Source organism: Mustela lutreola, chromosome 16 (genome assembly GCF_030435805.1).
Source record: "Mustela lutreola isolate mMusLut2 chromosome 16, mMusLut2.pri, whole genome shotgun sequence".
NCBI lineage: Eukaryota > Metazoa > Chordata > Mammalia > Carnivora > Mustelidae > Mustela > Mustela lutreola.
In genome coordinates, this window is record NC_081305.1 from 6,075,989 (window position 1) to 6,087,989 (window position 12,001).

Genomic DNA, 12,001 nt, shown 5'->3' on the forward strand with positions numbered 1-12,001 from the left:
ATTGCCTTGAGATTGCAAAATCATGGGAAGGATCTTAGGGAAAGCTCTAACCAGCTAAGACACGGAGCTCTGGCAGTGCCAACGGTGCGGACATTTGCCTACTCATCTCACAGGGAACAACAGGGTGTGCCCAGTTCAGAGAGTGTTGAAAACAGGTTATCAGTAACTCTATGAGGGATTTCCTGTCCAAATCTTGGAAGCTTCTGTGCTATGAAGACATGTAAGACCCTAAATCCCCAGGAATGAATAGATGAGTTAAGAGGTAATAGTTTGTACGTGAAAGGATCTGAAAGCAAGGTTTTATTGTACTAAGATCAACGGTAAACAGACAATTTGAATAAGCTTGACCCAGCCCTGCAGGAGCTTGTCCTGCTTTCTTGTTTGGCCCACAAAGAATGCGAAGAGCCTTGTCTTGCACAACAGGCATCGCACTACCTTGTGGGGAAAGGCCGACTCACCTGCCATGCTACTGATGTTCACCAGCCTGCCCTTGGATTTCCTTAGAAGAGGCAAAAATGCCTTCGTGACCTCCACAGCCCCGAAGAAGTTCACAGCCATGCATTTTTTGTACCCGGTCATGGGAATGAGCTCGCCGTCAGCTGGCAAGCCGAGGATGCCAGCGTTGTTGACCAGAGCCCACAGACCTGAGGACAGAAAGGAATGACTTTGATGTCCAGGGATGCCAAAGAATAGGAGGACTTTTAACACGTGACACTCTGGAGTCTCAAGGACCCCTTTGAGATTTAGGATCTAAGCAGACCACTCAAACTCTTGGACCTTAATCTCCTTGGATACCTAAAACTACTTACTCTGAGGTGACGTGGGGAGAGTAAATTTGAAATATTAAGTAACGGGTTTTGGGAGGTATTTTCTTTTCCTTAAAGCACTTTCCTAGATACAGCTAGATGTTTGCGGTATCTGGAGCCAGAGGACCCAGCATGGGGGAGAGTAATAAGAGCCTGTGTCCTGTTTCTCCCTCAAAGGACAGTGCAGGGGCGGTCTAATATCTTGAGGCCATGCAGGATGATATATGCACCTTATCCCTGGGCTAGAAAAGATCCCCTATGATCCAGGAAAACTAGAGAAGCGCCAAGAACTAAGGAGATGGCAGAGTCACCAAGCCCTAGTCCTTTCCCCAGCAAGCCTGATCCTGCTGATGGGATCAGAATCACCAGGAAGTCTTGTTCAAAGGGACGGCTGGGCCCCATTTCCAGAGACTCTCATTTAGGGTCTCTGGGATGGGGCCTGAGAATCTACATTTCTACCAGGTTCCCAGGTGACACTGTTGCTGCAGTTCTGGACCAGACCTGGAGAGCCTCCGTCCACAAGAAGTGGTTTCCAACCTTGACTGCATGTTAGAATCACCTGAGGGGCTTTTTAATGCCTCACCCCGACCCCCCAATGCCCAGCCACACCCCAACCAATTAGTTCAGAAATCCTGGGGTAGGGGAGAGAAGGGACCTTGGCATGGAATTTAAAAATTCCCCGAGTGTGGGACGCCTGAGTGGCTCTCATTAAGTGTCTGCCTTCAGCTCAGGTCATGATTCAGCACCTTGGGATGAGTCCCACAATAGGCTCCCTGCTTAGCGAGGAGGCTCCTTCTCCCTTTCTAGCTTCCCCTGCTTGTGTTCCCACCCTCGCTGTCTCTCTCTCTGCCAAATAAATAAATAAAGTCTTTAAAAACAAAAAATTCCCCAGTTGGTTCCAATGTACAAGCAAGCTTGGGAACCATGGCCCTAACAGGCAGGGAAAGAGGTCATTCAAGATCTCCAGATATCTTTCAGGGGGCGGGATCTGTAGCAGAGGGGAGGGCGTAGGGTCCCCTTTACCCAACGGAGGGGACAGAATCTGGGCTATGTTTAGTTGGGCAGATCTGAAGCAGATTCTCTGAGACCCCTGAGCCTCCACATGGTTTAGAATAATGATTCTCAAGATACAGTTCAGAACCAGCAGCATCAGTGGGAACTTAGGAATGCAGATTCCAGGGGCACCTGGGCAGCTCAGTCGGTGAAACATCCGACTCTTGATTTCGGCTCAGGTCCTGAGCTCAGGGTTGTGAGATGGAACCCCGATTTGGGCTCCGTCCTGGTTGTGGAGCCTGCTGAAGGTTCCTGGGTCGCTCAGGGGGTTAAAGCCTCTGCCTTCGGCTCAGGTCATGATTCCAGGGTCCTGGGATCAAGCCCCACATCGGGCTCTCTGCTCATTGGGGAGCCTGCTTCCTGCTATCTCTGCCTGCTGCTCTGCCTACTTGTGATCTGTCAAATAAATAAATAAATAATCCTTAAAAAAAAAAGAAGATTCTCTCTCTCCCTCTCTGTCGGCCCCTCCCCCTCCCTCTTGCAGGTATGCACTCTCTCTCTCTCTCTCTGTCTCTTTCTCAAAATCGAAAAAAAAGAAAAAGCACCTTCTAGAACCCCACTTCAGACCTGTCAGATCAGAAGCTGGTGGTCAGAAATTGCTGTGGAAGCTCAGTGTCCGTGACAGAACATGTCCGCTCCAGTGTGAGAGCCTGCAGTGTGGACCGAAGCCAGAAGACCCACACACGGCAGGAGGGCCAGCCCCTGATGGCCTCAAGGAGGTGGGTGGCAGCCAGACTGCACAAGGACTGGACAGAGCACTGGGCACCCCTGCAGGCACCAGCCAGAAGCACTGGTGATCAAAGACGAAATGTCCCGTCCCCAGGACCTTAGAGGCTACCCTGGGGAAATGAGATGAAGCTCAAGCTGAAAGATGTTCATCGTGTGGCAGAAAGATGGCTCAAAACAGAAACAGAGCCGAGTTGTGGAAAGTAACACCACACTTCTCACACCCCTGAGCGGGGGGTCCGACCCGGACACGCGGTAACGACTGGGGGCTCTAAGTGACAGAACGGCGAGCCCGCCCGAAGCGCTCCGCAGCTGTGGGCAGGACGGTGCTGGGCGCGGCAGAGGCCTGGGCCAGCCCCCCGACGGCTGGTTTTAATTCCCTCCGCCTGACGCACACCTCTGATAGACAGCATGCAGGAGCAGCCCGAGGCTGTGCTAGAATGGGGGTGAGAAACTTGTTCTAGGAAAGGCCAGGGAGTGACTATTTTCGTTGTAAGCACTCCTGCTTCAACGCGGCCACCAGCTGTCATCTGGACGTGAAGGAAAATGGGAGTGGGACTCGGGTGCAACTTGATTATGGACATTGACATTCGAATTCCATCTGATTTGCACTTGCTAAAATAATATTCTTCTTCTGACGGTTTTAAGCATTTAAAAATGTAAAAACCAAGGCACCTGGGTGGCTCAGTGGGTTGAGCATCAGACTCTTGATTTCAGCTTTGGGGTGGAGATCTCAGGGTCTTGAGATGGAGCCCTGCCATAGGCTTCCCAGGGCATGGAGCCTGCTTAGAATTCTCTCTCTCTCTCTCCCCCTCCCTTTGGCCTTCCTCCCTAGTCCCCACCACCTGCTGGCATGCTCGCTCACTGTCAAATAACATTAATAATAAGCAAAAATAAAAATGTAACATGAGAGAGCTTGGTAATGATGGAACAGTTCTGTGTTTTGTTTTGTTTTTTTAAATATTTTATTTATTTATTTGACAGAGATCACAAGTAGGCAGAGAGGCAGGCAGAGAGAGAGGGAAGAAGCAGGCTCCCTGCCAAGCAGAGAGCCCAATGCGGGGCTGGATCCCAGGACCCTGAGATCATGACCTGAGCCGAAGGCAGAGGCTTTAACCCACTGAGCCACCCAGGTGCCCCCAATTCTGTGTTTTGATTGTGGTGTTTTTACACAAAGCTACACACACACACACACATTTGTATATAGAGCTGCAAATTCTGAATAAGCCCCATGGGTTATACCAATGCCAGTTTCCTGGTTTTGACATCGTACCATAGTTAGGCAAGAAGTTAACATTGAGAGAGACTTGGCAAAGCAGGCACAAGAACTCTCTGTACATTTATTTGCAACTTCCTGTGAATTGACAGTTCTTTCCAAATAAGATGTTAAAATAATAATAATAATAATAAAATAGGTGCATAGTTTGCCAACCCCTGCCCACAGAATTTTAAGCTGATCAATAAGCTCATTATACCTGTGGGGGCTTATAAGTTTAAAAATAAGATAAATAAAATCTTTAAAAAAAAAAAAAAAAAAAGGGATGCCTGGGTGGCTCAGTTGGTTGAGCAGCTGCCTTCGGCTGAGGTCATGATCCCAGCGTCCTGGGATGGAGTCCTACATCGGGCTCCTTGCTCGGCAGGGAGCCTGCTTCTCCCTCTGCCTCTGCCTGCCATTCTGTCTGCCTGTGCTCGCTCTCTCTCCCTCTCTCTCTCTGATAAATAAAATCTTTAAAAAAAAAATTAAAAGAAAATAAAAAAATAAATAATATTAATGAGTTATTAAAAATATGTAAATACTTATGTAATAGTGTGTAGGGCTTAGAGACACAGGGCAGGGCTAACCTTCTTATAGGACACGGTGAGATTTTGTCATTCATCTGCAGGTCCCAAAGCATACTTTAGGAAACCTCCTTCTTGGTGACTTTTAAATTCCCCTGTTTAACAGCTTCCTTTTCTCTTAGACTTGAGAGGTTGAGGTTGAGACAACCTCAAGGAAAACAGGGAGAAGGTGTATTGGCAATTCTGTCTCGGAAGAGGATTGCTCTCAGGGTGCCTGGGTGGCTCAGTTGGTTAGGCAACTGCCTTCGGCTCGGGTCACGATCCTGGAGTCCCGGGATTGAGGCCCACATCTGGCTCCCTGCTCAGCAGGAAGTCTGCTTCTCCCTTTGACCTCTCCCTTCTCATGTTCTCTCTCTCAAATAAATATGTAAAATCTTAAAAAAAAAAAAAAAAAAAAAAAAAAAAAAAGAAGAAGAAGAAGAAGAAGAAGAGGATTGCTCTCCAGAATTCTGACCACAAAACAGCATAGACTCACTCACTGGAAAGTGTACTCACCGTACCCCTTCATCCCTCGACGCTGGCATGGTATTTCCAGATCTAGAACCCATTGCTTTATCACGCAATATAGAATATGGCCAATACCCCTGGGCCGCACTAGAGAGGTCTGTAGCAAATATCTCCTGAGCTAGACACCATGACGTCACATTCGTAAGAGGGATAAGCATCAAGCCAGCAAGGGAGAAAGCAGAGACAATGACAGATGACTTTGCTTAAGGATCCAGACATGCCTGAAGCCAACAGGTCCTTTCAAGTAAGCATATTCATTCCTTTATGCATTAGCAATTTCGAATTGGGTTACACTGCTGGCACCTGGGAGAATCCTAATTGGAACATGGATCTCTTTCTCAAGGAAACAAGTGGTGAGGCGTGGGAGATGGCCAGATGGTTAGAATAATGCAGCAGTACAGGTGTGTGCGGGACCTAACAAGTGAGTGTCCAGAAGAGGAAGTGAATGATGTAACTTGGGTCACCAGGAAGGTCATGGAAGAGATGTTATGTTTGCGCCAGGTCTTCCGTGGGAGTAGTGTCTGCAGCTAGACAAAGTCAAGAGTCTTAGAAAAAGGGAGTAGAGACAAGAGGGAAATTTGGGTAAGAGAACATGAATCTGCAAAGTTATGGTACATTTAGCACATTCTGTTCTGGAAACCCATCAGAATTTACTGAGGGGACCATCAGGTATTGCAAATTAAGGGTTTGGCTGGAGCCATTATCCTGAAAGCCTTCAAAGCCTTATGAATATGTTTGGATTTTATTTGGTACCGGACAGAGAACCACTGAACCATTCAGTGAGACAAAGCAAAACAACTACCACAGGCCTGGCTCATAGGAGGAACCCAAGACATACAGGGTCTGTATGCCCAAGGGTTTTTAGGAGGTGGGTGACGTTGTAAGGTGCACATTGTAAGGATTACTGTCCATTCAGAAAGTTAATGGGAGAAGAAAGCTATTGAGGGGCAGGTGGAAAGTGAGGGCCTGCACTAGGTCACGGCAGCCTGGTGATGACAGAAAGGGACTGGAATGATAAAGATCGAGGAGATAGAACTGAAGGACTTGGGACCCATAGGATTCAGGAACTGAGGGTAAGCTGCAGGTCTCAGTGCCCCACCCCCACCCCGGCTGCTGGCATAATGGATGGACTAGATGGCGTTACCGGCATCCGAGCTGTGGGGTGTGCAAATGACCGCTAAAGCTCATTTGCAGACCGGCAATGAGGGAAAAGGTCACGAGGTCAGGCTTTGACAAAGTGAGGTGGGATGCCCGGCAGACAATTTTATACACATTTAAGTCCAGATGCTGAGAAGAGGGCTCAGTTGGTATGATTCGGAAGAGACTGGCGTACGTCTCACGGTTTCTCCGTTCTAACAGAACATTAGCACCACCTGGGGAACTTTCGAGTATACTGAGACCTGGCCCCCCAGTAGGATTCTCTTCACAACTGACGTTCCTAGCAAAAGGAGAGCAACAGTAGCAGTCCCCTGATTGCAGGGTCAGCTGAGCCCTTGCAGGGAGACACCGATTTAATTGGCTGGGGAAGGGCACCAGGCTGGGTGGGCACCATGGGTGTGCCAGCTGTGTACCCACATAGGGCCCCGTGCTTCTGAAAGGCCTCAGGCTTGCTTTAATTCTCGGCTAGCATCACCTTAAAGTCTTCATCATTTTTTAAAAACAAGGTGCCCCACATAATTTTCAGCTGGGTCCTCCAAGTTACATACGCCATCTTGAGCCCAGGCATGGGCATTTTCAGACATTCCCCGGTTGATTCTAATGTGCAGCTGGGTTGAGAGTCTAGCCCAGAGACACACCACCTTAGCCCAGATAATGTGGGGTGGGTAGTTTGGGGACGAAGCCCTTGGAAACATTCCCATTTATGGGAGGAATGGAGGAAAGGGTTCATGCAGGAGAAGCAGAAAAATGATCAGAGAACAAGGGAGGTGGGGTGGGTGCTGGAGGCCCCAAAGCTAAGACAAGGGAAGGTAGTGAACACATTTAAATGTCGCTGAGAGATAAAGAGCTCGGTGTTCAGGAAGATACTCATTCGCTCGGCCAGATTAGTTAGCCAACGCGGGATGGAAGGTGAAGAAGTAAAAACAGGGTGATGGGGTTCCAACGAGCTTGACCACAAAGGAAGGGGAAGGAAAAGGGCCGTGGCTAAAGGAAGACAGTGATGGTTAAACTTATTTTTTTCTTAAGTCTGTTCCTTGTTTGTTTTTTTTGAGATTTTATTTATTTATTTGATAGCGAGATCACAAGGAGACAGAGAGGCAGGTAGAGAGGGGGGTGGGGGAACAGGCTTCCCGCTGAGCAGAGAGCCTGATGAGGGACTCGATCCCAGGGCACTGAGACCATGACCTGAGCTGAAGGCAGAGGCCCAACCCACTGAGCCACCCAGGCGCCCCTGTTCTTTGTTAATATTAGTGGGAGAAAAGCAGTGGGAGTTGTGGGCATGAGGGTAGGTAATGGGAGAGTGACCAAGCAGATGCTGGATGAATGGGTTCTAGAATTCTTCAAGTTCTGTGAGGACGGGCCATTGCTGACTTACTCATACCATCTTTATATCTGTAAGAGGCCCTGGCATGTGACAGGTGTCCAGTACAGCTGTTCTCAGTGTGTGGTGGACCGACAGAATGGACTAGAGGGCAGCGGTCAGGAGAGGCTCAAAGCAGTGCTGGTCATTTGTGAGGAGGGTGGGGGGCAGTTGAGGGCATGGACAGACAAAGGCAGTACCTCTGTTCTGCACCTTTTCCACCACTTTGCTGTGGGCATCTTTTATCTGCTGTGGGTCGGTGACATCCATCTGGAGCACAGAGAGGCGCTTGGAGCAGATTCTTCGCAAGTCCTCTGCTCCGGATCCCTTTTCATCCAGAACTCCCACAAATACCGTGAAGCCAAGTTCATCCAAGTATTTGGACAGAGCATGGCCAAATCCGGAATCGCCACCTGCAAGGGGTTAAGGCAATACAGAGTGGGTTCAAGGCCAAGTGGCAGGAGAAATTACTTAATAATACACTGCGTACTACGTATGATTGATTCTCCATGTTTTCTGGAGCGAGTGGGACTTGAGGAAGTTTCTTTACCTCCTATGTGGGAAAATGGGCAGAGAAGCCAAAACAGACACATTTCTCTGTATAAAAAGAAGAAAAGCGAGGTAGAATCTGGAGTGGGGCATAAGTGGAAGGGGAATTGCTGGTGGAGGGATGGTCTAGGAGTGGTTGTTGGTCAAAGAACTAAGGAGGAGGGAGAACTGTGACATTTGCTGGAGATTTCTCTATTAATCTCTGTGGTGTCCTATTTGATGTAACTTCCATCACTCCATAAAATCTTCAGTGAATCATTCATTACAAATTAATACTTCAGAGTTGGTTTGGGGTTTTAGAAATCTAACAAAATGTCCTGCTTCAGAGTGGACACAAATCAACAATAAGAGGCTTCCCAGCTCCTTCTACGTTGTGAAAGATGGTGGCTCATAGCCACCTGCACTTATCAGCTCCTCAGAGCTTTTTCCCTTGTGGTGATCTTCTCCCAAACCATTGACTAGAAATCCCAACCTTGGAAAGAAGCTTACAACAGAAACCAGATAGAAAACCCTAAATGTATTGCTTTGCATAAATAAGTGGATGGCATAATATGTAAAATATGTCTCAGAATTTGAGATGGGAGTTTACCCAACCCAGTCTGCAGGACATTTAGACCCTGGAAAAAATATTTTATGCTCACAGGTGTTAAAAGTAGATATCAGAAATTCTGAATGAAGGCAACATAGACCGAAAAGTCACCCATTGAGCGTTAGAAGAATAAACATGTAACAGTTAAAATGTCCCCAAAGCTCTAAAGATGAGAAATCATCTTCATATTGATTATGTTGCGTCATCTTTTCTGTAAACCTTGAGGGGTCTCTCTTATCAGAAGTCAGGGGCTATAGTCAGGCATCTACCTAAGAATTGGAATATATAGGAGCACACTGACAGTCAACTCAAGTCTCAGTATGGAAGCCTTACTGTCCCTAAGAAGAGGATGGCCTTATTAGGCAAAAAGACAAACTCAATACCCAATAATCAAACAATCTGATTTAAAAATGGGCGGAGGCACTGAACAGACATTTTCCCAAAGAAGACATACGGATGGCCAACAGACATGACAAGATACCCAACATCACTCATCACCAGGAAAATGCAAGTCAAAACCACAATGAGATACCACCTTCCACCAGTTAAAATGGCTAAAATCAAAATGACAAGACATAACAAGTGTTGATGCAGAATTGGAGAAAAAGGAACACTCACACTCACACACTGTTGATGGGAGTGCTGGTTGGTGCAGCCACTGTGGAAACAATAAGCTCCTCAAGGGATTAAGGATAAAAATGCCATATGATGTAGCAACTCCGCTCTTGAGTATTTATCCAAAGAAAAGGAAAACACTAAATTGAAAAGATACACGCATTCCTATGTTTATTGCAGCATTGTTTAAAATGGCCAAGAAATGGAAGCAACCTGAATGTCCATCAATAGATGAACAGATAAGGAAAACAGGTTACACACACAGAATAGTATGACGCAGCCATAAAAAAGAATGAGATCCTGCCATGTGAAACCACGTGGATGGACCGGGAGCGTTTTTTGCAAAGTGAAATAAGTCAGACTAAGAAAGACTAATACCAAATGATTCTCCTCATAAGTGAACTCTAAACAAACAAACAAACAAACTGGAAAAAACAAACAAACAAACAAAAATGACAAAAACCAGAATCAGACCTGTAAATATAGAGAACAAACTTAGGGTTGTTGGGGGTGGGGGCGGTTGAACAAAATGGCCAAGACAGACTTCTAGTTAGGAAATGAATGCATCATGGGAAAAAACCACAGCATAAAGAATGCAGTTAGTGATATTTGTAACAGGACACATGGGAGCTACATTTGTGGTGAACATAATTTAATGCATGAACTTTCACTAAGTTGGGCACCGGAAACCAAGGTAACATTGTGTGACCTATACTCAAATAGTAAATAAATAACAAATAAGAAGACTAAAAGATAGAGAAATAGGCATTCATACACACTGCTGATAAATGTTAAGGTCTAAAATCTATGACTGTTTTCAGTGTGTAAATCTTTTGCCCGAAAGAGTCTCACGATCTGTCCCAGAGAATAAACACGTATATTCAGAGACACACTTGTGATGTTTTCTTTACAGCACTGGGTATAATAGCAAAAGAAGGGACTGACCTAAATGTTCATGAATAGGAAAGTGATGACATAAATTATGGTCCCTAAAATGGGATATAACATAGCACTTCAAAAAAGTTGGGGTAGAACTACATGAACTAGCCTAGCTATTGCTCCATGATATTTTGTTAAGCAAAATAAGTTATGGTATAGCACTCATTACATAGAATCCAACTTATGCCCTCCAAAAAGGGAGGGAGCTAATTCTCTACCTGTCTGTGCATGGAAATATACAAGAAGGAATTTGGAAGGAAAGACATCAAAATGCTAACAGTGGACGCCCTTAGCAGTAGAGGCATGATGGAGGGGCCTGATTTAAATGTCTTCCATTTTGCTATATGAAAGCACATATCTTTATTGTATAATTTCTCTTCCTTTATTGTTTTAAAGATTTATTTACTTGAGAGAGAGAGAGCATGCACACTCAAGTGAGGGGGAAGGGCAGAGGGAGAGAGAGACTCCTCAAGCAGACTCCCTATTGAGTGGGGAGCCCCCAGGTGGGGCTTGATCCCCGAATGCTGAGATCATGACCTGAGCTGAAATCAGGAGTGGGCCACTTAACCAACTGAGCCACCCAAGCACCCCAAATTCTCTTCTTTTAAAGGTCATTCCAATTAGAATGAAGATGGGCCAGCCCCACAAGGGTAGAAGATGGTACAACAGAGAAGCCACTGTGGCTCATGCATACAAACATTGCCCAGGAGAGTGTCAGCCTTAGCAAAAAGCGTAGGTGCTCCTGCTCCTTGGGCACCCCTACTATGACATGAAGGCATCTAGTTGTCATAATTGATTGCATTTAACTTTTTAAGAATTATAGTTGCAGTCTTCCTTAGTTTTGGGTGTACGACATAGTGATTCCACATCTCTATCCATTCAGCTATGTTCACCACAAGTGTAGCCATCATCTGTCGCCACACAGCGCTATTGCAATACCACCGACTATATTCCCTCTGCTGTCCCTTTCATCCCCGTGACTTACTCATTGTATAACTGGATGCTTGTACCTCCCACCCCCTCCCATTCCCCTTCCCCCATTTTGCCCATTCCCCAACCCCCTCCCCTCTGGAGGCTGCCACTCTGTTCTCTGTATTTATAGACCTGTTTCTGGTATTTAATATATTCGCTTGTTTTGCTTTTTAGATTCCACATGGAAGTAAGATCATATGATATTTTTCTTTCTTTGTCTGATTTATTTCACTTAGCCTAATACCCTCTAGGTCCATCCACATTGTTGCAAATGGCAAGCTATCTCTCTTTTTTATGGCTGCATAATATTCCAGCATGTACCTGTTGTGTGTGTGTGTATGTGTGTGTGTGTGTATACCACATCTTCTTTATCCATTCATCTATCAATGGACACTTGGGTTGCTTCCATGTATTGGCTATTGTAAGTAATGCTGATTGTTTTTAACTTTTGCTCTGTCTCCTTCCTGCTTATATACCCATGTGCATTTATGCTCAGGAAAAGGCCTCTGTGTATACATGTTTCACCACCTGGGCCTGGCCAGAGGAAGAGACAGTAGCATTTGGAACACACACACACACACACACACACACACACATCTGGGCCACGTGACAATCTCTGCCTCGGTGTAAATTAGCATATTAGAATTACGGTTCTTTTAACATATAATAATCATATATGTGTATGACAGGTTTGTGAGCCCAGTGAATGGAGCTTTGCCCTGTAGAAATAGACTTACAGTAGGACAAATCCAACTTCTGAGTCTACAGCGGGGAGACCAGATCCTGGACAATAGCAAGTTCATTAGATATTGGGTACAGTGTGTGCAACCCTTTTCTGGAAGCCCCCTATGGCACTGGTGATCAGTAATGTCTTCCAAAATTATTCTC

At 46.0% G+C, this 12,001-nt stretch overlaps 1 protein-coding gene across 2 annotated transcripts in view; it reads right to left on the reverse strand.

Annotated features, from left to right (window-relative positions):
- Positions 1 to 12,001, reverse strand: part of HSD17B2 (hydroxysteroid 17-beta dehydrogenase 2) — a 76,475-nt gene that overhangs the window by 23,153 nt on the left and 41,321 nt on the right. The window contains exons 2-3 of one of the 2 annotated variants that reach the window (XM_059151899.1): positions 7,650 to 7,862; positions 459 to 644 (exon numbers count right to left, since the gene is read on the reverse strand). In XM_059151899.1, coding sequence (XP_059007882.1) covers positions 459 to 644; positions 7,650 to 7,862 — 399 coding nt within the window. The remainder of the gene's footprint in view (positions 1 to 458; positions 645 to 7,649; positions 7,863 to 12,001) is intronic. The other variant, XM_059151900.1, reaches the window with a different exon arrangement.